General features: G+C 41.4%; 1 protein-coding gene across 2 annotated transcripts in view; it reads left to right on the top strand.

Annotated features, from left to right (window-relative positions):
• LOC144724947 (otoferlin-like) overlaps positions 1-27,643 on the top strand; it is a 171,643-nt gene that overhangs the window by 58,786 nt on the left and 85,214 nt on the right. For both annotated transcript variants that reach the window (XM_078604283.1, XM_078604282.1), the window contains exons 4-5: positions 14,286-14,385; positions 19,098-19,237. In XM_078604283.1, the coding sequence (XP_078460409.1) occupies positions 14,286-14,385; positions 19,098-19,237 (240 nt within the window). The remainder of the gene's footprint in view (positions 1-14,285; positions 14,386-19,097; positions 19,238-27,643) is intronic.

Here is a 27,643-nt window from a genome sequence, read left to right as displayed (position 1 = left end):
CTCGGAGGATCTTTTAATGTCCACCGTAAATAAGCCGTCAACTATTTATGGTTGATACACACGCAGTATTAACCAGGGTGGACACGGGGTTCGAACTGCAAACCTCTTCACCAAGTGGCAAAAATGTTTAATGTACCACCCGGTCATATCACCACCCGATTATGCCCTTATTGGCTGTATAATTTTTTAAATAGAAATATACATGTAAATATGGTAACAGATCAGCAGACAAAATAGTGAATGCAGGTAAAATAGATGTCTTTTAACATCATGCATTGTGTCTGTCGCTTTGTTAAGTCACTGTGTGAAAACACTCTTATTAGTTCGTTTATATTTCTACACAAATATATGTTTATCTATAAAACAATATTCAAACAATTATCTTTGAAGTTTTCCATAGCAACTGGTAGAATGGAATGGTGTGTTACTCTTACATTTGCACACGATAAGCCACTTTGTTGAGTTATTATTTGTGGCCATGTCACTTCTGAAAAAGCGAATAGCCCAGTGGGCCTTACCTGCTAAGACACAAATGTTTTAGTTTTATTTGTATTTTTTAAAAACTTGTTTGCTTATTTCCTACACTTTGCACTACTATCGTGTTTCTGTATTGATTCTTGTAACGTCCTGATCACCTCCAACTGGTAATCTGTGATAAGAGCGCTTTATAGCTCATCAAATGCCTCCGGTATAAATAAATATTCAGATTCTGATAAGAAACAAGTAAACCCGTAAAAACAAAGTTTTTCACTATAAATCCTTTATATGCGTGGCGGCTAGAGTCTTCTCGTCCTCTGGCTTGAGATGGCTGCCACCTATGGGTCAGATGATTGTCTGCCAGTATTAAGCAATTGGTAATTCAATATTTAATTTGTTTTCCCTAAACAGTGTAAAATTTTGGAAAAAAATTTTCACGAAAATTAATTGTCACACACAACGAGTATGTGTGGAAAATGTCAGCTCGATTGGAAGTGGGTTAAAAAACGAGCGAAAGATTTGCACGGTCCTAAGCAAGCAAGCGAACTTAATATAAAGGATTTAAAAATATATTCGCCTGTGGAGGACGCGGGGATCGATCCCGCGACCTTTGGCATGGGAAGCGAGGGCGCTACCAACTGCGCTACTCCGCCACGGCCTGTGGAGGGGTTACGCTCTGGGCTCCTACACTGTGACGTTCAGCCAAAGCCAGGAATGAGTTCTATTTGAATAAATGTAAAATATTTTTTTTTGCCTAAAAAGTGTCAAATTTTTGACATTTTTTTTTTCACGAACATTAATTGTCTCGCACAACGAGTCTGTGTGCAAAATGTCAGCTCGATTGGATCACGGGAAGTGTGTTAAAAAACGACCGAAAGATTTGCACGGTCATAAGCAAGCAAGCAAGCACGCAAGCACGCAAGCACGCAAGCACGCAAGCAAGCAAGCGAACTTAATATAAAGGATTTAAAAATGGGATAACGTGGAGTGAGAAAAATGGCTTTTAGCCACAGAGCTTTGGTCATTTGTTGTTTTAGATTTCTTCCAAACTACGTTCATATGCCTGTGAGACACATTACACCATGCCCATACGTGTATAATGTCCTCGTATATCGTGTTGCAGAAAGTTGGCTGGACCTAGAATGTCACATTAATCAAGAGAAAGAGAGAGAGAGCCTGAAGCTAGTGTTTAACCTGATAACGTAACACAGAATGGGGTCTGCACAGATTCAACAATTTTAAACACAGATGCGTGCCATTCACTGCAACGATATCTGCCCATGTTTAAAAAAAAACAGACAATTCTTATTACAAACCTAACATTGGTTCTAAAAATACCTGTCTTTTTTGTTGTCTTGTTGCCACAATTACTAATGCTCACACACTGATTATATAGCGTTTTACTGATTATGCCAGTTTTGTATCGGTTAACGTTCAACATTGTCCTGAATCTTGCACTTTATTGCTGGCTGTTTTACATATATTCCATCCAGGCTTCAGGGCCTCTCTTCACAACTGTGTTCATGGACCTTCATTACTAATCTTCAATTCCTGAATTAAATTAATTGAATCAAATACCACTTGTGTAGTGGACCTAATTAAATTTGCAACTATTGGAAAATATGGACTCTGCTTTGGAGGGACAATGAATAAAACATTTTAATCATTTGCAGCATTAGGAAACGTTGAACGGTGAGCTCTCTCTCTCTTGTAGCAATTCAGTGTCAATGTCGCATTCCTAGTAGATGTTTTATCATTGCTGGAATAAAGAGAGGGGCCCTATGCAGTAAATAAAAGTGCTGCCCTTATTAGTGTATTCCCTGGAGATGTGATTGTTGTTTTGCCAGCAATTATCCCTGGCTTTTGGGATTGTGAACTGTCTTACATCACTGCGATTCAGCCTTCCCTCTCTATCTCGCCATTGAGTCCCCCTGTCAATCGTTACATTCCAGTATATCTAAATTTAGAATGTCAAATGGAATATGATTAAAGCATTTGAATAATGTTTTTTCTTTTAATTTAAGTAAATGTTTAGTTCCCCATGATGTGATCTGCAATGATTTGCCTTTAAAATAATAAATGACAGCGGACCTCCACTTATCTGTGGGAGTGTTACTCGCAGCTCCTCTTAACCGTGCGATCAAAATGATACTTGAATAGATCCATTCATCTGCATAACTATTGTTCCCTTTCCACAATTTTCCATGGTTTTGGGTGTTATTGTGAATCGACTATGTTTCTTTATGGATAAGAGGAGGCCATCAGCAAATTCAACCTACTATCTTCAAATTCAACCTATTATCTTCAATTGAACCACACTATTGTTTCTTCCACAGATAGGCAGAGTAAAGTCGCGGATACCCCTGCAGATAATAGCATCCACAGAGTTTGTCCCCCATGCATTGCCACTAATAAGTGAAGCTATCTTGTTTAAAAAATAAAAAGTGCATTTGTTAAATTATTTGAAAACAATTATTATTGAGTTCACACTCTTATACACACCTGGAATGGACGGTAATTAAATTATCTAAATAGAAGTAATTGACAGTATGATCCTTCTCCGTTAATCTGTGAGGTGCTGTGTCTGGAAGGATGGATCGTCTCATGCCATGATGCCAATAGCACAATCGGGATAACATTCATGGGGGAAATGACATTTTTTGTATCATTTATACTCAAAGTTTGCATCGCTAATAAGGCAAATTAAAGTTTAAAGTTTAATTTGTTTAAACCAGGAGAGAACAGGATGAAGTCTCATTTGCAAGAGTGCAGGCCCGAGCCCCCAAAATGACAAAAGCAAAACAAATAAAATAAAGTACACATTGTACTAAAGTACAAACCAATAAACTAAAAAAAAACTAAAAAAATAAACAAATACAATAAAATTTTTAGGTACGAATAAAATAAAGTGCACATTGTACTAAAGTAAAAACCAATAAACTAAAAAAAATACAATAAAAATTGAAGTACAAATAAAATAAAGTGCACATTGTACTAAAGTACAAACCAATAAACTAAAATAACAAAATATAAAATGCAAAAATAACAAATATAAAAATAAACAAATGCAATAAAAATTGAAGTACAAATAAAATAAAGTACACATTGTACTAGAGTACAAACCAATAAACTAAAAAAAAATAAACAAATACAATTAAAATTATAGTATAAATAAAATAATGTACACATTGTAATAAAGTACAAACCAATAAACAAAAAAATCTAATATAAAATAAATAAATAAACAAATACAATAAAAATCGGAGTACTAATCAAATAAAGTACTAAATAGAAAAATAAATAACAAATATTGAATTCTCAAATTCTAATTATTGTCAGCTCCTTGCACACGGTAATCAGTCTGTTCATGAAGATCATCCTTCTAAAAAATATATATGAAAGCAATGGCAGAAGTAATCATGAGGAAAGTGCAGGCTAAATGTATGTTAATAATACATATTTATCACCAACTCGGAGTAAATTAAGATTAGGTTGAAAGGTTAATTAATGTCGGCGTAATTTAACACTGGCGACGACATGTTATTGCCTCTTAATTACAATGCACATTACCCTGCTTTAATGTCGTGAACACAAATGCTCAGTGAATTGCCAAAACACTCGCTCACACAAGTTGTGGGCTCTCAAAGCTTAAATTCCACTGTTGTTTTTAGTTTTTGGTTTTTACGCGATAGTAGTTGGTGGCTCGCGCATGTCGGTGCGCATTTGCATCTCACATTTTGCGCTCTATCGAGCCTCATCGATGGGCACACACGAACCGTCGTGGGTTTCGCGCCCCGCTATTAACGAGTGTGACGGAATGTTCGTTGATTTATCGAAAATTGGTTCCCTTGGGGAAAACGAAAAGAAAGATGACCACGTTTGATGTTCGTTTGACCTCGTTTTTTCTTTGCCCTTGTATGTCCTGCTGATTGATAATAAATGCTTTACTTGACCGAGCAAATAGCTGGAAATAACCAGCTGCAATGACATGAGCAGTCAAAACAAAACTGTTGTCAGGATGGTTCAACCCTCAACTGAAGGAGCGTATGCTAGGAGCTGAGCAATGGATAGTGACTGCAATGGAAATTTCAGCCACGCACACTGAGCATTAGCATTACGAATCAATGAATGCCACCCTCTTTCGGCTGGCTCTAATGGTAGGGGCTGGCAGAGTGGCAGGTGACCTAGCATGGCATTGCAATAGCCATGTCTAATCGTATTTATCCGTAACCACTGTGCCTTATCCAGATTGCCCTCAATCGAGCATGCAGGTCAACTCAGCCTGGAATGAGCACATGACAAGAGGTTTCTCAGGTTGGATGACAAATACAATAATGCCGGTCAATCGCCGACCCCAATTTCCCAAACGCCTCGTCCGTTTAGCGCCAAAGTGTTTGCGGTCGTGTGTGCAATCCGTGCGTGGATTTTCGGCTTTCGCTTCGTGCTCAGCATTTCCTGTCCCGAGTTTTCGCCACTCACTGCTGCGCTACAACTAACTAAAGATCGCCCGGTAGTAGTGCGTGGCGCGAACTTGCGAGAAGAATGTTCGACACGCAGACCCAACCCGGAAAGCCGCACTTGGACCTGGGCTGTTATTTGTATTACCAAGAAACACAGGCATATCAATAGCAAGTAGCCCAGTGTATTAAAGTAACTGGTAAGATGGTGGAGATATCACAAACCATTTCAGATTTTCAATGGAATCGTGCACTACTCCAGATTTAGCACGGTTGGCTACATACAGTTCGAAAGATGTTCAACACACTTCGAAGACAGACATTTATTTGATGCAATATATGTTAATTATTGAATTATTAACGGATAATATGCAGAAATTATCAAAATCATAAGAAATTAGTATTCACAGTATAAATAACTCACTGAATCTTGCATTTATTTTACTGCCCAAATATTTTCTCAATCAAAAGCATGTATGTGACACATACTACCGATATATCAATTTGTGAAGTGAGAAGGTAAGACATCTTTGACATTTAACTTATGGAAGGGACACCCGAGTTACCCTCATTGCAGCGGACAGGGACCAATGCAGTATTAATGATCAGACTATATTTTATTGAGATCTTATTTAAAAATGCAAGACCCCCTTTGCTTTTAGCATTCCGTTGAACTAATTTAGCATAGCTGCTGTGATGGAAATATGCATTAATGATGCATAATACTCCCGATTAATGATGTATTTATCCATCACAATGGCTATTCCCCAAAGGCACTGGAGAGCTTTTGAGAACTGTACGTCCTGCTCGAGTACTCACACACTGACCCATATACGCTGTCGGGTAGGGATTAGCGGATGTACGTATGCCAGTCACCATGGTGAGCAGTTGCTTCGCAGTTATCACTCGTCCTAGAATGTTTCAGTGATTATTTGATGAACGTAAAGTCTTATGATTGATGGCTGCATTGAATTGTGTGTCTGTGATTTTTATTTTATTGAAAATTATCTTCAAATGATAAGCTCGCGTAAATATATGCTCGTACAACAAAAAGGACGACATACAAGATAGACGATGCAAATGAGACAGGACAAAAAATACAAATCTAATAGTTTTTTTATTTAAATAATGATGCCAAATCTTGACAATTCATCGACTCACACCTCCGATTAGCACGGATAGCTACATATGGTGCAAAATAAGTTCTACATATGATTCCGAGTGGGGATGAACCATTGCATATCCAGTGAGCACCATGCCCCCATGATTGGAACGACCCTGGTTCTCTTCCTGTCCATGAACAGGATCAGTGGTCGTTGTTTTGTGAACCTAGCTTGGGTGTCCTCTAGTCCGCTAGTTTAACTTGACAGAACAGAAGTATCACATGTCCCTAATGTTCCAGTACTCCAGTACCTCCAGTGGCTCCCAATCCAATCCGACATCAATATGGCGATTGCACTTGCCCATCTTCAAGAATCTCTGTGGCCTCAGCCCTCTATCTCTCTCTCTCTGCTCCCCTCCACGCGCCCCCTCCGCTCTAGCGATCAAAGTTTCCTATCAAAGTCCCCGGTCAACATTCGCTCAGTGGGAGATCGCCCATTCATCTCGGCTGCTCTCATGCTCTGATACTCGCTTCCAACCGCCAATCCTTGTTGTCCACTCCTTGTCCACCGTTCAAGCCCAGGCTCAAGGACTTTCCTTTGTATCCACTGACAATGACTGACGGTGTCCCTCTGAATAAATAAATAAATAAATGCTACTCTATCCGTAGAGTGTCTTGAGATTGGTCATGTTTAGATGCTGTACAAATCTAAATTGTATCATTACCTTGTGCTATACCAGCCATAATAGTTTCTAGCACGATAGGTACGTATGTTTAGAGGGTATATCTACGTTTTTTTTTATCTTATATCTATTACACCTTTCGTAATCCTAAAACCATTCCAAATTGGATTGTTGTGTACTTGTCATTAGTATGCATGTACCAACCAGTGTGTGCACCCTATGTCTGTGTGTGGCAAGGCAGGCAATGGCAATAAGTAAAGTTTGTATTTTTCCTCCCTCTGGAATTACAAGACTATATAGCTTCACTTTACTTTGGCGGTTCTGCTCGGGCTGGGCTATACGCTATTCCCTACTTATTAACGAACTTGCTTTCCGCGATTTTGGCTTTCCGCAAATCGCATCTGCAACTCTGCATGGCTGCATCGAGAGAGACAGAGAGAGAAAACAAGTGATGAGAGAGAATATGATGCAACAACGTGATGAGATTAACCTTCTTCTTCTTTAGTGCTGCCTAACGGCGTGTGCGACTTCACGATGATATTGGTCCCGGTCTAGCACGGCGTGTAGAGTTTGTGCTGCTGTTGTTAATTGTAGCCATGTTTTGATGTTACTGAGCCATGTCGTTTTTGGCCGTCCTGGTCGTTTTTTCCCTTCGATTTTTCCTTCCAGAATTAGCTTTAATAGCTGGTATTTGTGGTCGTTTCGGGCAATGTGGCCTAGGTAGTAACACTTCCTGCTCATGATGGTCTTCAGCAGTTGCCTGTCAGTGCCCATATCTTGCAGAACTTGTGTATTGGTGGTTTTGGCTGTCCATGGGATTTTCAGCATTCTTCGATACAGCCACATCTCGAAAGCTTCGAGCCTTTTTGTTGCTGTTATTGTCAGTGTCCACGTCTCAACTCCGTACAGCAAAATTGACCAGATGTAGCATTTCAGTGTGCGCAGTTTCAGTGATGTACTCAAGTTGCGGTCTGCAAGGAGTGTTTTCCATTTAATAAATGCTTGCCTTGCTTGTTCAATTCTGCTCTTGATTTCGACTTCATGGTTCAACTGATCGTCAATGATTACACCAAGGTATTTAAATCGGTGTACTTGTTCCAATTTTTCGCTACCAAGCTTGATTGTTATTTCGCTTGTAGTTCGGCTGACCTTCATAACCTTTGTTTTCTTTTTATTAATTCGTAAGCCCCATATTTGACTCTCTGTGGCAACCTCGTCCAAGATTTGTTGTAGGTCTTGTTCCGAATCGGCCAGCAGTGCAGTGTCGTCGGCATACCTGATGTTGTTGATGTATTGTCCATTGACTTTAATACCAATGTTTTTATCTGCTAGTGTTCGATCAAAAATCTGCTCCGAGTAGATGTTGAAAAGACTGGGTGAAAGTGGGCAGCCTTGTCGTACACCTTTTTGTATTGGTGTTGGGTCTGTCAATTCGTTGTCATATCGGAGTTGGGCTGTTTGCTTCCAATAAAGAGCAATGATGAAGTTGATGTCGTTTTTATCTAGTCCCAGTTGTTTTAATAAAGCTGCTAGTCGGTCGTGGTCGACTGAGTCAAAGGCTTTCTCGTAATCTATGAAGCAGATGTACACTTCTTTCTGATGTTCGTAGCATCGCTGTAGTAGTATCTGTAGACAGAAGATTGCTTCTCTTGTGCCTAGTCCTTTGCAGAAGCCAAACTGTGTGTTCTTCAATGCATTTTCGCATGTGGAGCGTATGCGCTGTTGGATCACCTTCAGGAAGACTTTCAGCACGCGGCTCATCAAGCTTATCAGTCTGTAGTCCTCGCATTTCCGGCTTGTTGCTTTCTTTGGTATGGCCACAAAGATGGATTGTAGCCAGTCGGATGGAATTGTATTGCCATTGTATATTTGATTGTACCAATTAGTCAGTTGTCGTATGTTGTTACTGTCTAATAGTTTGAGCAATTCTACATGGATTGTGTCGGGCCCGCACGCTTTGCCTGACTTAGCTGTTTTGATTCATTGTTCTACTTCTGATGTTAAAATGTGTAGAGCGTCTTTCGACATCTGTTGGTCTTTTTCTGCAGGTGTTCTCATGGCGCCATAGAGCTTGTGTATATAGTTTGTCCAGGTGTCCATTTTTTCTTGTTTATTTAGGATTGGTTGGTTGTTGTCCGCATACAAGGTAGCTGTTGGGGCTGGTCTGTAGATGTTACCAGCTTCTTTGAGCTTCTTGTGCAGAGTAAAATTGTCATGTTTTTTAATTAGTTCTTCAATCTCGGCGCATTGTTCTTCCATCCACTTTTCTTTTGCCTGTCGGATTGCTTCTCTGATCTTCTGTTGCATTTGTTTGTACTTCTCCAAGTTGTTGTTTTTGTACATTCTTCGTTGGCTCATTAGATCGAGAATACAATGTGTCATCCATCGTTGTTTCTTTTTCGGTGGCTGATGTCCCAGCATGACTTCTGTTGTTTCTTTGATGCATTGTTTGAACGAGCGCCAGTACCCCTGAACATCTGCTGTTTCTGTTGTTATTGAGCGGATGCTATCGTTGAGATGTTGCTGTACTTGTCTTTTATCGGCGCTGTTCTTCAGTTTCTCCAGGTCTGCTCGTCTCGTCTTTGTACATTGTATTGATCGCAATTTGAGTCTTATTGTAGCTGTTACTGGGTTATGATCTGACGATATATCGGCTCCAGGGTAGGTTTTTGCTGTAATCACACTGGACTTAAACCTGATGTTAATTAGGATATAATCGATTTGGTTCCTGACGATGTTGTGGTCGGAGTCTTGCGGCGAGGTCCACGTGTACAGTCGTCGAGGTGGTAATTGGAACCACGTGTTAGCAATACTGAAACGTTCTTCTTGGCAGAATTGAACCAGTCTGTCGCCTCGTTCATTCCTTGTTCCTAGTCCGTGTTCTCCGACAATGTTCTGCATTCGACCGTGGCCAACCTTGGCATTGAAATCGCCGAGGATTATAGTGATGTCTTGCTTCTTCAGCGGCTTCAGCGTGTTGGTTAGTTGCTCATAGAACGATTCGATTTCATGATCTTGTTTATCTGCTGTTGGAGCATAAACCTGTAGAATGTTCACGTTGACTTTGTTGCCTGCTAATTGTAGTAGTGCTATTCGTTCTGATACTGGGGGTAAAGTTGTTGACTTTATTAGCTAATTTCTTGTGTACTATAAAGGCGACACCGTATGTTTGTTTGGTGTTTTCTTCTCCTCCGGAGCAGAAGATGTGGTGTTCGCTCGATATAAACTTTTTTGTTCCAGGCCATTTAGTTTCGCTTAGACCGATTATGTTGATTTTAAGTCGATCCATTTCTTGTATGACATTGGCTAGTTTTCCTGCTTGAAGTAAACTTCTAACGTTCCAAGTTGCTACTTTGAAAGGGTTCTTTGACACAAGCTCGGAGATTCTTAGCACCCCTGTCCTATTTAAAGGACGCCGATACTCAGGGCCTTTGTTGATTTTGCTTGTCATCATTGAAGTTTTCAAGGGAGCAATAATCCAAGTAGTTTCCCGTTGCTTTCTTGGATCACCATTTATTTGAAAAGGTCATGTGGGGACCTTTCGAAACGGGTTTTGTCTGACGTCTCCACTGAAGTCTTCCCGCCTTGGGTGACCCTTCTGAGAGCACTAGGCTCTCGACGGTATAGCGATCAGCTTCTCAGACGTACACAAACTCTCTCGCCGCGTTAAGGCACCGTTTCTCGAGAGAGGAGATTAACCTAAGTTCATTTATCAACAATGATTAAATATCTTCTTGGTTCTTTCGGTAAAGTCACGTAGAATGGAAATAATAATGGAAAAAATATAATAACAAAATAAAACATAATAAAATAATCACTGCAGTCACGAAAGCTTTAAATCGAAATGATTAAATACTTTATTAATTCTTTTTATTTACTTAGTTTTTTAAATATCCATTTGTTATTGCTGTGTTATGATAATTTTCATCTATTTCATAGATTATTTACGTATTTATTTAAGGTAATTCATTAAATATCATTATCCGCGAAATGTTCTACTCACGAGTATCTCTGGAACGTATCCCTGGTGATTAACGAGGGAATGCTGTCGTTAACTCTGAAGCGTTTCGACCGTGTTCAGGATTGTGGCCGGACGTCTCTGCGGTAGAGTGAGCGGCTCGCAACCGGGATGCTTGCGAGTTCAACACCTGGCTGGGGGTTGACTCGTCCCATATATAAAATGTACAACCACTTCGTAGAGAAGTCAACAGAGGTTGTGTTATGGATGGACACGCATCCCACAATAGAAAGTTGGAATTTTCACCACTGACTTGGGGCTGTAAAACGAGAGATGAAGAGATGAAGTCCTTTGATACAGCAAATATAGCTGTGACGGTCCCACCTGATGATGGAGACTTTTGTTGCCTCCGAAACGTCGTGATTTATTATTTTATTTTATTTCTATTATTACTTTTAGTATTTCTTTACCTACGTGACTTTACCTTAAAAACCTAAGAATATGAGAGATGAAGTGCCACCTCGATGCTCATTGAGCAGGAAATCACCTTCACTTTGTTCATCTGTGAAATATCACAATAATTGGGGGTGAATTTTGACAATGAAGTTCCAAATAGATAGATAGATCGTTTATTGTCATTGTCACCAGTACAACGAAATTTAAAATGCTCACCAGTCAGGGCATCATTCATAAATTTAAATTAAATAAAACAAGAAAATAAAAATAAAATTAAATGAAAGATAATCAATTTATACTATATATAAAAACAGCCCAAGTATACCCACATACCCACATAAATGCCTCAACCGTGCGTCCTTTGGACCGACACCGGTTGCACCGATGGTTTATTGCGTGCAGATGTTCAGCGGCGAATCCCCACTGCCGTGTAACGACGTCCTATGCTCAGTGACGCATGCACATGCTTGCACACGCACAACAACAACCGCCCTTCGCCACTAAGTGGCGGTGACGTCACCAAGAAGCTTGTGCCAGGCCATGTGCACCTTGAGGCCACGTGAAGTGTTGAACGTCCGTTGGCAAGAGGTCACGGGGCAGACCCAGGTGCCATGGGTCGACTGACTGAGATGACCGAGATGACTGGCTGATGCACCACCTGTGCCCCCTACTGTACCAACTTGCTGTGCTTTAGCCACCCTGCGCTCCGCTCGTTGTTGTGAGCGTCGCTCCTCCGCCCTCTGTTGTTATTGGAGGGCGACTGCCTCCAGCTGCCCAGTAGCGTCCTTCACGAGCCTCCTCCACAGAGGCCGATCTTGACACCGCTGGTACCAGTCAGCGGCAAGTCCACTCAGCACACACACACGCACATGCGCATGGCAGCTGCTCACTGCTTCCCTAATAGCGAGGTGATATGTGACCTCCTGAGCACGCCTGTGAGTCTGCTTGTGCATGTGAGGTCACAATCACGGGTGCGTGGGAGGGAATTTACTGCGCGCCACACTCTCAAGCGCATCTCTTTTGTTGCCTCATGAAATGTTCTCATGAACAGTCCGAAGAAAACCAAACCGACAACATTGCACAGCACCTTGTCCATGTTACCCAGGTTACCCAGGTGTTAATGCAACATAGCTCCACCACGGGTGGGATTTATTTCCGTTATAAAAAATAATTCCAACAGTTTTAAGGACAATGTTATCACTGTAGCTGTGTCCCCTCTGGGCATGTGTGTGCCAGTCTGCAATGCTCTGCCATCATCAAAATTATTTTTTTTGTTTTTATCAACGAATGTCTTTAAGATAAGCACAGCAACGCTTGTTGCCGGTGAAGGTTTAGGAGCGGAAAATGGGGAAACTTTAGTGATTGACCTTAAAATCTATGGACGGTGGAATCCTCATCAACCAGGTGAAGTTTAGACTACTCTTTCCTGTGAGCACTGGTTGATATTTCACATGAGATGAATATTAACCGGTAGCATTCTTTTTTGTCCGTTTCGTTGTCATTCGGCTGTGAGTGCGTGCGGACTGGGTGAATCCTGGCCTCCTCCTGAGCTTAATGACATTGCCGTATTGAAATACCACAGCATAATTCATCCCAGGGAAAATTAAAGTCGGAGAGTGCTCGGTTATTTGCTGGTGGCGCGAGCTTATTGCTGTCGCGGGTAGGTTATTTGGCATTCGTTTCCCGGAATACAAATGCGGTGGCATGTGCCCACGTTTGGCTCTGTGAATCGCACTCGCTGTTATCATTGATTGAAATTTATACTTGCCAGAAAACCTCCTTGCTCCTGCTGTGACCCCCCCCCTCACTCCAAGATGTAACAGAGTGACCTCAACTGATTGGCCTCAACGGCTCTCCTTGCTGATAAGGTTTTGTAGAAATTATAACGATGCCTTTTTGCGCTGGTGACGATTAACATTTGAAGAGTGGGGACTCGTAAAGAGTTTCACAATGCCAGCCTGAAAAATGTTTGGCTGGGAATAAAACCTGGGCCGATGCTGAAATTGGGGAATGCCAAGTGACAGGAAGGATTGGCGAAAATAAGATTTAGATGTTTTAATCTTCCACAACTTTGGGAATTTTAAAAAGGCCTTGCGTACATACAGTATCACTTTGTGCATGCGTGAACTTGCGCTGGTGTGATATGATTTATGTGATTTTTCATGGATTTGTGGTTGAATTTTCTTCCAATGAGATCACGCAAAACCTATTATTTATCGCTCATCTCTCTTGGCACCCACCATTCTATCATCCTCGCCAAAGTCGCTCCAGGCGCTTGTCCCTGCTTACATTTCCTTTCTCATCTTCCTCTACTCTCATTGCTGTGCTCGAATCTTCAACAGTGCTCTCTCGACTCATCTCTTTATCTCCCCAGAATTATTATCTTTTCCTAAATGGGAGGTCACTATATTTTCGTATGTCCCCACTGTCTGGAACACCCTTCACAAGCCATGCATCCCGCTGACTGAATTCAATGTAAAATTCAAACCGAAGACACGACAGTTCTAACTTGACTGTGGATACTCACTTCAGAATTATTGTCGCGTTGTAAAACCTCCTTAAGAGTATTTCTTGCACTCTCCCTCGATGCCGTCGCATCCCACACCCGCACTCTTGCAGCCTGCTCTGTGCGAGTGATAACAGTGACGGCAGTTAAAGCACATCATGGGATTGCGGCACCCTCGGTTCAGCTCACGACCCATACACAACAGCAGTGGCGATCACTATCCCACCCTGGCCTGGGCCTCGAAGTCCACGTTGCTATAAAATGACAACTCGGTGATGGGGAGACAAAGGTGGTCGACAAAGGCAGAGATTGACGTCTATATTTGCGGGGGGGGGGAACAGTTCGCTTTGTCCCTCACGTTAGAAATCACGGATGCATGTAATTTATTTATTTTAAATTAAAATATTAAACTACTGAAAATCAATTTATGAAGGTGCCTAGTTCAGGGGGGGGGGGGGCATTGCCCCCCTGTGCCCCCCCCCCTCCCGCAATCTCCGCCCGTGTTGATCGGGGCACGTGTGATGCTAATCACACTATTCGTGAGTGAGATGTTCCGATTTCAGTCGATACTCACTGCAGTTGTGCACCCCGTCCGCCATTGCGGCTAAATGCGGAATCTGTTTTTGCTCTTTCTGTGCCACGCCAGGCTGGTGGGGACCTTCCGCATGGTGCTGCAGCTGCTGGTGGAGCGGGGACAGCTGGAGCTGACGGACACGCTCCTCGACGACAACAACGCCTCGATCATGGTGAGCGCAGACAGGAGCCATCGGCACCGCGACAGGGCGGCTGTACTCGCGCCCGCTCAACGGTGAATGCGCCGGTGCGATTACCTCCACCACCGCCGCCGCCACCACCGTGGTGAACACATGAGCGCGCTGGCAGCGCCAAACCGGTTACAATGACCACAATTATAATAATGCAATTCGGATTTATACTCGGGCCTGAATGCAACAACATGTCAAGAGCCTGTACCAAATAGTGGTACGTGTTCATCGCAGCGAAATGTGAGGCACCGATTATGCTGTGAGGGAGTGGGTGGCATTGTGGTTTGGCATGCTGTGTGATGAACCTCTGGTAAAGGTTCGATTCCCTGCCATGGCTCACATCATTGGCAATAGATAACTGAATTGGCCCCGGGTTTCTTCGCTTTGTCAACCTGCACTGGCCAGCATGGTAAAGTATGGTAAAATATAGCCATGATCACTAATACATAGCTTTGGTGGGTCTTCATCCATCAGTGGATAAACAATAGACTGTGAAGTAGTAGTATTAAATGCAGTGTGTACACATTTTTACAATGTTTTAATGTTGGTGGGTGCTCACCACAAATGATAGTTCTAAACAGAAAAAAAAAACTCCACGTTTTTTTGGAAGCGCTCAGTCTATCCAGAGAAGAACGAGTGTGGATTTCCGTCCGAGTGGTGCAGCCTCAGCGGATGAGGAAGGTCTTGAACCAGGATGCAGTGGTGGCACTAGAAACAAGCAAACCAAGGACAAGCCTAAGGGCCCAAGGAAATCAGTTCAATCAAAAAATGTAGGTGCGTTAAAAATGAGCTCAGATTTAAATCCTGATAATAATAACGGAAGACTTAACGTTAAACAGCCAATTCATTTCTCTCATTTGTATATATATATTTTTTTTCATTTCTGTTAATCTCTGTTTTTATTTACATCTTGCTACATCTATACATCTTGTCTTTATATATTTTATCATCTCACTTGGGATTTTGTAAATTAAAAGAGAAGCCTCCCTAAATATATGAATGGGTCATTCAACCCACCAACACCCGACACCGCCAACTAGTAAGGGTTGTCACGTAACCAGAACCTGCCAATTCGTCACTCGCACAGCACAAATCTGTCTGTCGCCTGATGAAGCTAGTTGTAATTATTGGCGAAACGTCGTACTCAGATTGTAAATGTTGTGGCTTGGCTCTCCAACACACTGGTGTGCTGTACTAGTGACGAATTGGCACGTTCTGTTTACATGACAACACTTACTAGTTGGCTGTGTCGGCTGGTGCCGGGTTTTAATGACACATTTATATATTTACGCGATCTAACCCAAAAAACCTCTTATGGACGATATTGGTCGTGAAAGCCTACGTGTTAAGCACGGCTTTAGAGCCTACAAGGTACTGTGCGGTGCATTCCTGCATAGAGCATTTTCATGGCAGTGCTTGCATTATTAACAACGTTCTTCCTGAGTCTGCCGAGCAACTGGGTTCAAATGGAATCATATTTATGTGTATACGCACGACTCATGAAATGGTATGATTGTAATTTCTTGATAATTAATGATTAAAGCTTCATTGATTGCATTTGTACATACTACATCCAACAAAGTGGGGGGAGATGGGGCACAAAGCCACGGAATGAATATAGATTTTTGACCGGCAGTTGAACACATGATGTGTAATACCATAACAGAAGGGCATGAATATTTTATTCACAATTCACTTAATGCCGGAAGTGCGTTGTCCGTGTAATGATTATCAATGAATTTGGACATAATTGCGCGTGTCACGGGCTGCATTGTTTGTTTGATGGTGGCTAAGCAGTAGGTGATTGACGGTGAATTCCCTGACATCTTCTTGGTTCTTTCGGTAAAGTCACGTAGAAGGGAAATAATAAAATAATAAAAATTAAACATGATAAAATAATTCTCACGACGTTTCGGCCACAACGCAAGCAGCCGTCCTCAGGTGAAGAACAGGTCTGTCGGAAAGACAGCGTCTGAATGACTATCTTTCCGACAGACCTGTTCTTCACCTGAGGACGGCTGCTTGCGTTGTGGCCGAAACGTCGTGAGAATTATTTTATCATGTTTAATTTTTATTATTTTATTATTTCCCTTCTACGTGACTTCACGGAAAGAACCAAGAAGATGAATCCCTGCAGTCACGAAAGCTTTAAATCGAAAAATTCCCTGGCAGTTAAACATGCACAGGACCTCCTGTTCACCCAGAGAAGGCAACTCCGTGGAATGTTCGAACGTGAATCTTTGATGATTCCTGCTTCTTCTAAGCGACGGGGCTGGTGCTGACGAGCAGTTGTCCTGGGTGAATGAAACACGCTACTTTGCTATGGAACAGCGTATCTTCTTTGTTTGTCTGTGGATGTAATGATATACTTCAAAAAATGTTGATGGATAAAAAATTAACCCGTAAAAACAAAGTTTTTCACTATAAATCCTTTATATGCGTGGCGTCGGTTTTATTTTATTATTCATTTCTGTTTTTCTTGAGTAAGAGTTTCATTTTTATCGCATTGGTATTTTAAATTAAATATGAAAAAAGAATTTTTCCTAAACAGTGGAAAATTTTGGAAACATTTTTTCACGAAAATAAATTGTCACGCACAACGAGTCTGTGTGCAAAATGTCAGCTCGATTGGATCACGGGAAGTGGGTTAAAAAACGACCGAAAGATTTGCACGGTCGCAAGCGCGCAAGCAAGCAAGCAAGTGAACTTAATATAAAGGATTTAAAAATACCCTGACTTCAATTGTGAGTGTTCTGCAAGCTGTTTTTGCAAGCATTAGACTTACTCTATGTTACATTGTGTTTTTGAATGCAAATAAATGTATCCACAAATTCACCATTTCCTCGCCTTTGCTGTAACTATGCGAAATTTACTTAGATAGTTATTTATAAATTAACTTTAAATTTGTATCCTTGTGAAGTGTAAAGTAATTTTAGATTTATTTTATCCTTCTCTGACAAGCAACAACAGCAATGATGGACAATACACATTTCTACATAAATATTTTTATTGAATTAAAATATGGTATATTGTATGTATGGATGCATAGCTTTTTTGTTTAAGTTTGTAATTATCCATGTTTTTCAAAGGTTGTATAGTCAAAACAATAACTGCAATATCACTGTTATTAATGCCCAGTGGGAGCCTTTTAACACGTGTTAAAAATAATAACCCCATAGAAAATAATGTCGTAATGCTGTATGATTATTCATATTCATGTAAAATGTGTCTTTAAAAAAATATAGAAACTATTTTAATGTAACAAGGTAAGGCCCACTGAGCTTTTTCAGAAGCGACCAGGCCACAAATGATAGCTCAATGAAGTGGCTTATCATGTGGAAATTTATACCAGCCAAACACTCCAAACGAATATCTCTAAATACGGAGGGAAAAACTGGAAGACCCAGAGAAAAATCCACACGACCACCGGGAGAACATGCAAAAGTGAATTAACAGAGCTATAAATTAGTATGTGTCATAGCAGGCTTGCGTTTGTCAGTATATTAGCCACAATTGTGTAGAACAATATATTTTTTTTACCTACGTGACTTTACCGAAAAAAACAAAGAGTATGAATCATTGCAGTCACGAAAGCTTCAAATCTAGAATAGAACAATATATTCAATGAACAACGTCTCCTTTCATTTCATGGTGACATATAGAATTGCATGCTGTATAGCCACATATAAAATGTCGTCCTTAAACAAATGCTGCTTGATAACTTTGGTCTGGAAAGCCAATAGGCTAATGGACTAAAACTTTTTTTCTTTTGAAAATCCACAACGGTGTTCTGAGTTTATCCATAATACACCACAGCAGTGCAAACTGAGTCTCAATAATTTTAAATAAACTGGTAAACTTGGCCTGATAGAACTACTACCTATCTGGCTGCATTCTACGTATCCATTCTACCTATCTATCAACTGCCATGGTGTAAATGGTTCACTTCTTTTGCACCGTACGTAACCAACCATGCAAATCGGAGGTGTCGGAGAAAGACAACAAACTGAACACAAAAGGCAGTTCTGAAGAGCTGCGTTTTCAATCTAGATTTAAAAGTCCATAGCTCCAGTGGCTTTCTCATATCAGAAGGAACAGTGTGCGCCATGCAGTGACCGTCTTTGTTCGATGGCCAAAAGCCGCTGCGAGGATTAACCGGAGTTCGCGTGATGGTCTATGCTCCTTGACGAGATCAACAAGGTGTCGTGGTTAATTTGTGGCAGGCATATTTGGATTTAAAGCTTTCGTGACTGCAGGGATTCATCTTCTTGGTTCTTTCTGTAAAGTCACGTAGAAGGGAAATAATAAAATAATAAAAATAAAGCTTAATAAAATAATAATATAATAAAATAATAATAAAAAATTATTTTATTATGTTTTATTTTTATTCTTTTTCGGTAAAGTCACGTAGAAGGGAAAAAATAAAATAATAAAAATAAAGCATAATAAAATAATAAAATAATACAATTTTGCTTTTTTTATTGTTTTATTTTTATTATTTTATTATTTCCCTTCTACGTGACTTTACCGAAAGAACCAAGAAGATTGTGGCAGGCACTTTGTGTGTAATGAGTGTGAAAACTTACAATGTTTTCATTCGGCAACCGGTAGCCCAATGCCCAACACGTGCCAGAAAAAAAAGTGATTGCAGGGCTGACATTAACCGTGTAGCCTCTCTACTCCCGCGTATCCAGGCCACGGTCACGCTGGAACTCAAGTACTTTGCGCTCGACAGCACGGTCGGCCAGTGGAACGAGTTGGACTTCATCCCAACCCCTACAGAGGACACAGATAATCTCGTGCCAAGCATGGAGACCACTGGAGATGCAAAAAGGTGAGCCAAGAAGCTGGACACCGTTATTGGCGTTCACGATGATCTTGTGGGGCAGAATTGTGTTTAAAAAAAAAAATCCTACATTTTACAGGTGCCTTCTTTGAAAGGCTCCAGTGTATGCTTATATGTTGTGTTGTGCAAACCTCTTCTAACCATTGCAAACGAAAATGGTTCAAAGTTGAGCAACATTTAAAATCTGAAACAAAATGCATTTCACGGATGAATATTGAGGACTTCGTCAAGAAAGTAGGTGTCATTGTCTTATTTTGTTAAATCGATGCACTGTGTGAGAAGCAGCAGATGTACTGTATTTTAAACCTTCTCTGCCCACACAGTAAATGTCTCACTCCTTAAAATTATACAACGCCCAGAGGCCACATGAGTTCAATCCTCGTTTTCCTGTTGCTCTTTCAGAGGAAGCAACAATGTTTTATTGCAGCGATTCAGAATGCTTCATTGTTATGATGTGGAAAAAATAAAAGGCAGTCAAGAAACGGAATAATTTATCGCCGTTTGTAATGTAGCTTTCCCGTGTAACCCGTGATCTCATTTGAGAGCTTAATAGCGATACCTAGAGCTCTCTAATAATCTTTGTCAGAAAATTAGCCATTTAATAACTCACCGAATTTATGGTCCTTAAAATTACCCCTAAAATACATATTTTTGGGAGCATCTGTTATCCCATTGCACTAACCAGGGCCAGTCATTGATCTTTTCAAAATGGTTTATCAAAACCACTTACTGGCTCCCATTAATAACTAGATATGTTTCAGATGAAACACAATTCCAATCTTAATTTCGGAGCTTTCGTGACTGCAGGAATTATTCTTTGGTTCTTTCGGTAAAGTCACGTATAAAGATAAAATAATAAATGAAATAATAGCATACGATGTTTCGATTGCAACACAAGCAATCATCATCAGGTATAAATGAAATAGCAACAAAAAATCTAACCAGAAAACTATAGACAGACATATAAGCAGACAGATATCACCAAGATACATAGAGAGAGTAACACAGGTACAGAGAGGGCGATCGTCTCTGTGGGGTGGCCTTAAATAGACACATTTCCAATGCTTGCTTTTTTTTATTTATACCAAAACATTTCAGAAAAGTCGATTACATTCCTGACCACGCCTTTTTCTGTCTGGCCGGTCTGAAGTCTCTGATTGCTTTCTCTGCGCTCCCTTTATTGCTGATATTTTCCAATGTGCTTCTCTTCAACATTCCTTTCAAATTCGTGACCATTGCAAGCATCCTGCTGAGCCCGTGGATCCTTGAAATGAAGGCAACCCCAGTGACAACTCACTGTCACTCCTGTTCACTTCAAGTGAAGATGTAACAATTATTACCACGAATGCAGAGATAATCTCCATCGAGATCCATGCTGCTCGTTTATTTAAATCGGCCAGACGACCCGCTCAAGCGGGCAAATGTAATAATTGCGGATGATACTCCAGGCAATTTTGCCGATGGCACCACCGTGGCAATGCGTCGTGCGTCATCGCCGCCTGCGATGAATAATTTACGAAGCACGCAGATGCACCCCTAAAGAGCTGTGACGTGGCTCGCGCCTCGGAGCCACGCGATTGACCACACGGACTGTTTCTCGTGCAGTTTAACACGTAGCAGTAGTAGGGTTAGATCACGGTAAATATAAATGTCATTAAACTCGCCACCACCCGACGCAGCCAATTCGTAATGTTTGTCACGTAAACCAAAACGTGCCAATTAGTCACTACTTCAGCACACCGGTGTGTTGGAGAGTAAACCCACAACGTACTTTGTATAATCAATATGGGATTACCAATTGAAATTAAAATTAAATTCAAACATGCTTTGGGATATACGTTTATACTCGGCTAGAAGTGGTCGTGCATGCCTGTCATCCAGAGCTTTGCACAGAAGGGTTGGTGGCCCATGCAGAGATTTGTGAAACTTGCATGGGCAAGAGGTGAGGGTACAGCATTTAGGGTAGGTGAACCCACCTGTACTGAGTTTTGGGAAAGTATCCCTTTGTGTGTGTGTATACATATAGGTTTTCTCTGAGTACTTGGTAGTGTAGCGGTTATGGCAACTGCGCTACGAAACCCGGATAACTGAGTTCCATTCCCGCTCAAGACCAACACCACTAATGATGATCTGAACCGGTCCTGGGCCTCCCCCAGGTCGACTCAAATGAGTCCTTATTGCGGTGTGTAAACATCGCAACTAGGGAGACAAAGGCGACCGGGCATGGTGCTGGCCACCTACCCCATTGTATGCCATGCCGGCCTTCATAGGTGCTCACTAACAACACTTGCCCCAACAGTCTGTTAAGCCTTTATGGGGGATCTTTCTCTGTTTTTTTTTATTCTGAGTAGTTTTGTTCAGCATGCAAAGCGCTCCCTATTGTGGAGATGACTGTATATCCTTACACAATACCTTCCTAAAAATTAATATTGTAACGTATTGAGGCTATCCTGAGTAAACACGCCAAATTATTATTCGAATATACGCTATTTTTTGTGGGTGGAAAACGAAGATTCATAGGACTAAATGGTGGACCATCAGAAAATAGGATGGATTCTTTGCAGAATTTTACCCATTTCGTAATGATTTAGAAATCCATTTTCTAAAGGCAGCATCGAGTCTGCATGAACATTTTTCTCACCAAGCACATATTACCATTCATATGTGTGTGTGATTGCCTGTGTCAATCAAAGAATATGTCTATATATTTTTCACATTATGAGTGATACGCTTTGAAATATTTACTTTTAGCGTAACGCACGAAAAAATGTCGATTGCTCGACACTATTTGGAATGCGTTTAAATCTACAGAGCATATGTGCATTTGCATGCCATTAATTGCCATTCAATGTTAATGCAAGGTGCAGACATTGTGAGCGACAGCTGTAAGGGACCATTTATTCATTTAACCCTGACGTTTTAATTTGAATTTGAAGGCTTACTGAGCACAGAGCTTGAAAATGTAACGCATCGATTTCTATTCAAATTGGTGTCGTAAATTTCTTATTTGGTGGTGGATTGAAATTGTCATGATTAACACAATGTTACGTAATCCGTAGCTTGTCAAAAACAGGTGCAAATATGATAACTTTATTTCATTATCAATTATGGTTACAGATTAGTTTAAATATTTTTGAAGGAAAAGGAGAAATGAAAGCTGCAAGATTAACCTTGTGGATGATGGCGTCACATCGTGGTTATTGGTCTTAGTTCGTTCTCTTTACTCCTGTTGCCCTCTCAGCTTCAATATTCATCTCATTGGTCCACAATTCTAAATTGCTTGTCATAAATATATCCAATTATAGCTCTCGCTGGGATGTCTTTGTTTCCAAACAAAAGCCACTGTTGGGTTAAATGTTGGGCAACCAGTGGCTGAACAGTAACATAATTGTGTTGGATTCCTTCCAGTTTTGCGTGTATAGAATCCATAATTGCTGCCAAAACTGTCGATGTTGTGTGCCAGGTTGGATGTCCCATTTCTCTCAATGCAATACAACTACTGTACACCTCCTGGACAGCTACACTGGCATTTAATGCAATATTATACAAACTCGTGTAGGTTGTGTACACATGTGCGTGCATGGCAACATTTAAATAAAAAATCACTCTTAAAAGAGATTACATTTTTGATAGCTTACCGTATTGTCAGTTGACCTCGCCACATGCATAGCCTCATTATCATTGCTTTGCGTAGACAATAGCATGGGCTATACTGCCATCCTATGTAATGTTATAATTGGAGCATGCAATCATAGATTCCATGAGACTTGGCATTTTCAACCCAACTCATGCACAATTAGTATAATTTGATGGCTCAGAGACACATGCGGGAGTTTTTTTTTCTTATTAAAAAAACACATTTGTATTATATTGGGAAATAAAAAAACATTCTTGCTAGGTTTCAATTTATCAACCAAGGAGGGATCTTAGGGCTACAGTAGGTTAACCTTGACCATGATTTGAACTCATGAATCTATAAACATGGGAGCGTTAGGGTAGCAGCTAGAGCACTGTGATACAAACCCAGTGACCCGAGTTCGATTCCCACTCATGGCCAACACCAGTGACGATTTATCTGAACCGGTCCTGGGCCTTCCCTGGGTCGACTCAGCCTCAAATGAGTACCTGGTTGCTTTGTGTAAACATCGCCGCTAGGGAGACAAAGGCAGTCGGGCATGGTGATGCCCACCCACCCCGTCGTGTGCCGTGCCGGCCTTCATCAGATGCTCGCTAACAGCACTTGCCCCTACAGTCTGTTAAGGCTATATCTTTGTCTTTGATCGTACCTCACCACACCGACCTGTGTGGTGAAGCACGGATCAAACGACCCACATGGCCAAACATGGGGGACGAAACTATATCATCCAGCAGTGGATTGACAAAGGTCCGTACACGATTATTTTATTATGACATAAAATCTACCTGCTCAGTAAAAGGCTACGTTGTTCGCAAACTCCAGTCGGTATCAACCGTGCAGTTAATTTGAATGTTATTTTACATTACTCTGTATTTGGTTCTCATTCATTCACAACCCTGTCTCGTTTGACTGCTGGATGACAGCCTGGCCATGCCACGTGGGTCATTGGGGTTTGTTTTGGTCTTACCTGACCATTGGGGGTTCGCAAAGGAGGCTGCCCAGGATCAATTCAGATGATCACTCGCCGCTGGTGTTGGCTATGGCCTGGAATCGAACTCAGGTTACCGGGTTCTCATCGCAAAGTGTGTGTGCTCAGTCCTGTGCCAATACCCCCCCCCTCCCTGCTCCTCAGTTATTTTAATAAGGAGCATTCTTTTTTTTACAGTTAATTGTAAATTATTACGTGAGCGAATATTAAAACGGAGAACTTGTAGGCTCCATCGGATAACATTGCCAACATCTCTAGATATTTCCGAGTTTCTTCCACATGCCAGGCACTCGTGAATGGCATGAGCCTCTGAATATCCGCCGCTTTCAGGAGGGATTGGCAGTGCTCTGGCTTTGCCGGCTCCTATTGTGGAGCAGCTCCTGTAGCTCAGCTGCAGCTCCAGGCCAGCTCCAGGCTCGCACCAGGCTGACTCTGGAACCGAGGGAGACACACTGCCCCAGTTCCAGCATGGCTCCAGCAGCCTCTGTTATAGCTTCAGAGTCCCTGCAGAGCAGCTCCACTTGGCTGCTCCAGCTATCTCTACCTGGCTCCAGATTCAATGCCACAAACACCCACGTGCAGTCATGTATTTTTTGTTGACAGTCCAGTGACCCCAGCTCAGAGCCTTGCTGTCACTCTGGAACACAACATCTGAAATCTCTGGTGCCAGGCCAACCCTATGTATGTGTGTATGTTGAACTTCTTTCGCACCGTACGTAGTCAACCGTGTTAACGAGAGGTGCGGGGGAAGGACAACAAACTATACATAAAAAGCCGTTCTAAAAATAATAATTTTCTATCTAGATTTAAAAGTGCATAGCTCCAGTGGCTTCCTAATATCGGAAGGAAGAGCGTTCCAGACGGCCGCAGAAGCGCATCTGAATGCGCGCGATGCGGCGACCATCTTTGTTCGATGGGCAGCCAAAAGCCGATGTTGCGAGGATGACCGGAGTTCGCGTGACGGTTTATGCTCCTTGATGCGATCACCCCGGACTCTAAGCTGGGGTTGTGAGGTGGCAGTACAGCACTGGATTATGTTATATGTTTGTGCAGACATCTGTGTACTTCGGTTTTCTCACACATGCCAACCACTCGATAATGATATTTACCAAACATCGTGAAAATAAAGTATTGAAGCTCAGTAGTGATATGTTCGGTTAATAAAGGCATTTTTTAAGTGTTAACTGCCGCTCACTCGATTTTCAGGTGAATCAACCGTTGATGTTAAATTCCGTCATGAATAGTCTATCAAGCCACCGTTGTGGATCTGTTTCGGGCATAATGTCATCGTAACATTGGCTACGTATAAACAACGATATTTGTAAGCATGACAATCTTGCCGGGTGGTGGAGGGTCAATGACAATAATGTTTACATAAAAAATACCATGTGGCCCAACCCAATAACGAATTTGGATCATGTATCGCACTCATCTCCTTTCCTCCTGTATCCTCTGAGCGATTGATCGGTTATTTGCGTGCTCTGCTCTGTTTGTCATGCCTTGCTAATTAATCTCCCCCTCTGTTTTCTGAATTCCTTCTTTACATACACTAACACGGTCTCCTGTGTGCATACACACACACACTATCGCACACAAACCTTCACATGCTCGCACACACTGCCTTGTTCTAATTATACAAGTGCACATTGCTACCTGCGCGCACCTCTAACATACTCACCCCCATGACACGGGCATATGACACCAACACGCACACGCACTCGCGAATGGTAAACCAACACTGTTGGTTTACACGCTGCTCACAGCGGCTCGCACAGTGGGATGACCACCAGGTTCAGTGATATTAAGATATCCTGCCTTAGCATCAAATCTAGGGACACCAGAAGATTTCGCATGGATACGAAGTAGGTTCCACGTTGCGGCATAAGTGAATTGTCAACTGTGCTTCGTAATGAATGTTCCAGCCCAGATTCTACATACATTGTTAAATCTTGACTTCATGCTTTCGTGACTGCAGGAATTCATATTCTTTGGGTCTTTCGGTAAAGTCGCGTAGATAGGTTGAAATAAAATAACAACCTATCTAACAACCTAACAACCTAGCCACGTGACTTTTCCGAAAGACCCAAATAATATAAACCTTGTTGTTTAGGGCAGTATCTGAATTTCAAGCTCGAGCACTTTGTTTGACAGATCTAAAATCAGATTTACAGGTAAGGGGTAATTTGTCAAATACTCACAAACTTGCTTATCTTTCCGGACTTACGTATAGATTCTGGTGCCGACGATTTGAGCTCTATTTTGCTTTGTTTTAACGTAACAGACGTTCGTGTTTTCGTACAAAGTTCACTCGGCTGCACGTGGAGAGGTGCAAGCGAGCGTTAGCGCCTGGGCTGTCAACATCATTGCGCTTAATTGCTGCACAATCATCCGTGCCTGTAATTAATTGCCTGGCTTGAAGTCTTTCACCAACGGTCGCGTATTTGCTTTGCTTCCTTTAACGCTGCTGTCTTTGTTGAGACACTCTCGGTTTACTCGCTAGCCGAGGCAAAAAAACTCTCATCTATTTTGGGCTTTGTCAGCAAGCTCCTTCGATGCCTTTCGGGCATACATTTCGTGGCCTTGATAAGTGCGAAGATATTTTTTGTTCCAAGCGATTGACATATTTTTTACTTTACTTTAGCCTACAAAGGGTTTTTTTGGTTGTTGTCGCAATTCCATTCAGTCACAGCTCTTGAAAGTACAGACCCTAAAAGGCAACACCCTTGAATTTTTATCTAAGGGTGCATATTGAAGGTCAAAGGGATAAAATATCGGTGATATAATCGGGTCTCTCAAATGCCCTCATTGCTCACCTCGGAATTTTATCGCGACTCCATAGGCGTTCGTGGTTGTGCCGAACAGCTCTCCGACGTTTTTGCTCCACACGCTGGGAGATTCTTCAATTCGGTTCCTGAAGAAGCTCCCAGCACGTGGAGTGAAACGTCGGACATCATGCCGAACCACACGCGTTGTAACTCGGCATCAGAGAGCCTTAGGAATTGTTATTTTAACCCGTGTTATTAGCTCCTTACAATGCAAATGAGCCAATTACATGCATGCGTTTCTGGTCATATGATTCTATAAAATCAAATACAGAAGAATGGCGTCTTCAAATTGTTATTGCTTATTGCCTCGCTGTTTGCTCTGACCGGAGTGGCTTCACTTATTAAAGTGCATTTTATGAATTCTTTTTCAGATATTGACTCCATAAACCCACAATTATTCAACTCTGTAGGGATATCAGTAATGAGATGGCCTGTGATGCTGCATTTGAAAGTTCAGAAAAATATATTCAATAAATAATTAACGCCATATATAAACAAAAGAAAATGTGCATCACTATTTTGACAATTTGTTCATCGGCACGTTTGGGAAAAATATTTTAAGCACGGAAAAATAATTCCTTAAATTGCATATTTATTGCAATCGACTCGCGAAAAATATATATAATTGCACCGACGAGTGGATAATGTTTTGTGAGTCAACTTGCAAGGCCCGTTTCCCAGTTCTGCCAAATAATAGCACTAATTGAATGAAGCCAAACACTCTGTTTCAATTAATAGTTGTTTTACTTGCCGTGAATATGACTGCACTCTGGGCCTACACGAACCTTTTGACCTTCATTGTTTACTGTTATTGTATTATCATTGGGCTACACTGTTGTATTTACCTCAGTGGTGTTCTGCTTGTCTGCTCGTTTTTTTTTCCATCTGCCTGCCCACCTGCATGTCTGCTTTCCTGTAATATTCCCATTATTTATTCCAAACAC

Source organism: Lampetra planeri, chromosome 22, assembly GCF_965212315.1.
Source record: "Lampetra planeri chromosome 22, kcLamPlan1.2.h2, whole genome shotgun sequence".
NCBI lineage: Eukaryota > Metazoa > Chordata > Hyperoartia > Petromyzontiformes > Petromyzontidae > Lampetra > Lampetra planeri.
The sequence above is the reverse complement of the archived record's forward strand: the minus strand, read 5'-3'. Positions and strand labels throughout refer to the sequence as shown.